The following is an 875-nucleotide window of genomic DNA, read 5'->3' as shown; positions in this document are numbered from 1 at the left end:
CCCTCATCCCCCTCATCCCCCTCATCCCCACCCCGCTACCACGTACCCGCAGTGGGCTTGTTGGAGACGTTGTTGTTGTTCTGGTAGATGGTCTGCGAGGATTCGTTCTGGGGCTGGCCGATCACGGGGGTGATGGAGGGCGTGTTGACGTTGGAAAGGATGCAGCCAGTCACTCTCTGCAAGGAGGGAGAGATGGAACTGGAACGGTGCCTTCCCCCCAGCTACCTCCCCAAAACTTTACGACCCCTGGATCAAGCCTCCGCACCCCAGGCTGAAGGTCATCCTTAGCACCAGATACATCCAAGCTCATTTTAGGATCCCCAGTCCCATCCGACCTCACCAGATGGGCCTGGGGCTAGCAGGACCCTCTGGATGATGGCTTGTGATTAAGGATGGGGACAGTGGGATTAAGTTTTTGTGTGGACCCAGGAGGCCGGCAAGGCTGCAGCCCTGCTGCGTGCAGGCAGGCATCACCCCAGTCGCCTGGAGGTGCACATAAATTCTGCTGAATAAGTAAAAATGATGAATCCGTGCTGCAAAGCCAGCAGTTGACGTGTCACCCCGAGAGCAAACGTGCCCTCTTCTTCTCCACCAGTCCCCACAAGAGAAGGAAAGCATCTCCAGGGGCTCCCTGGTTTCGACACCATGGTCCCTGGATGCACCGGACATCCCGCCAGGCTGGTTAATGCTACTTTGGTGCCTCCCGTCTGGGCTGCCCCTGAGTTTGTAGGATGCCCTTTTATCCATTTCCCGTCCTTGGTTTGCTCGCTGCATCCAAGAGTTGGCAGGAGCCCAGCTCTCCCCGTCCCTGCGGTCACCCGAGGGCAGTCACCTTCCTCCTTGGCCCTCGGGACTGCCTGGGCTTTGGAGGGACT

At 58.4% G+C, this 875-nt stretch overlaps 1 protein-coding gene across 1 annotated transcript in view; it reads right to left on the bottom strand.

Moving 5' to 3' along the window:
• Positions 1-46: 46 nt before the first annotated feature.
• LOC104159477 (nicotinamide mononucleotide adenylyltransferase 2-like) overlaps positions 47-875 on the bottom strand; it is a gene marked incomplete at both ends in the record, with an annotated part of 3157 nt that continues 2328 nt past the window's right edge. The window contains one exon of the mRNA XM_009697391.1: positions 47-176. Within this exon, the coding sequence (XP_009695693.1) occupies positions 47-176 (130 nt within the window). The remainder of the gene's footprint in view (positions 177-875) is intronic.

This window comes from Cariama cristata, unplaced genomic scaffold (genome assembly GCF_000690535.1).
Source record: "Cariama cristata isolate BGI_N322 unplaced genomic scaffold, ASM69053v1 scaffold13893, whole genome shotgun sequence".
In the NCBI taxonomy this organism is placed as follows: Eukaryota; Metazoa; Chordata; class Aves; order Cariamiformes; family Cariamidae; genus Cariama; species Cariama cristata.
This window is presented reverse-complemented; position numbering and strand designations above follow the sequence as displayed.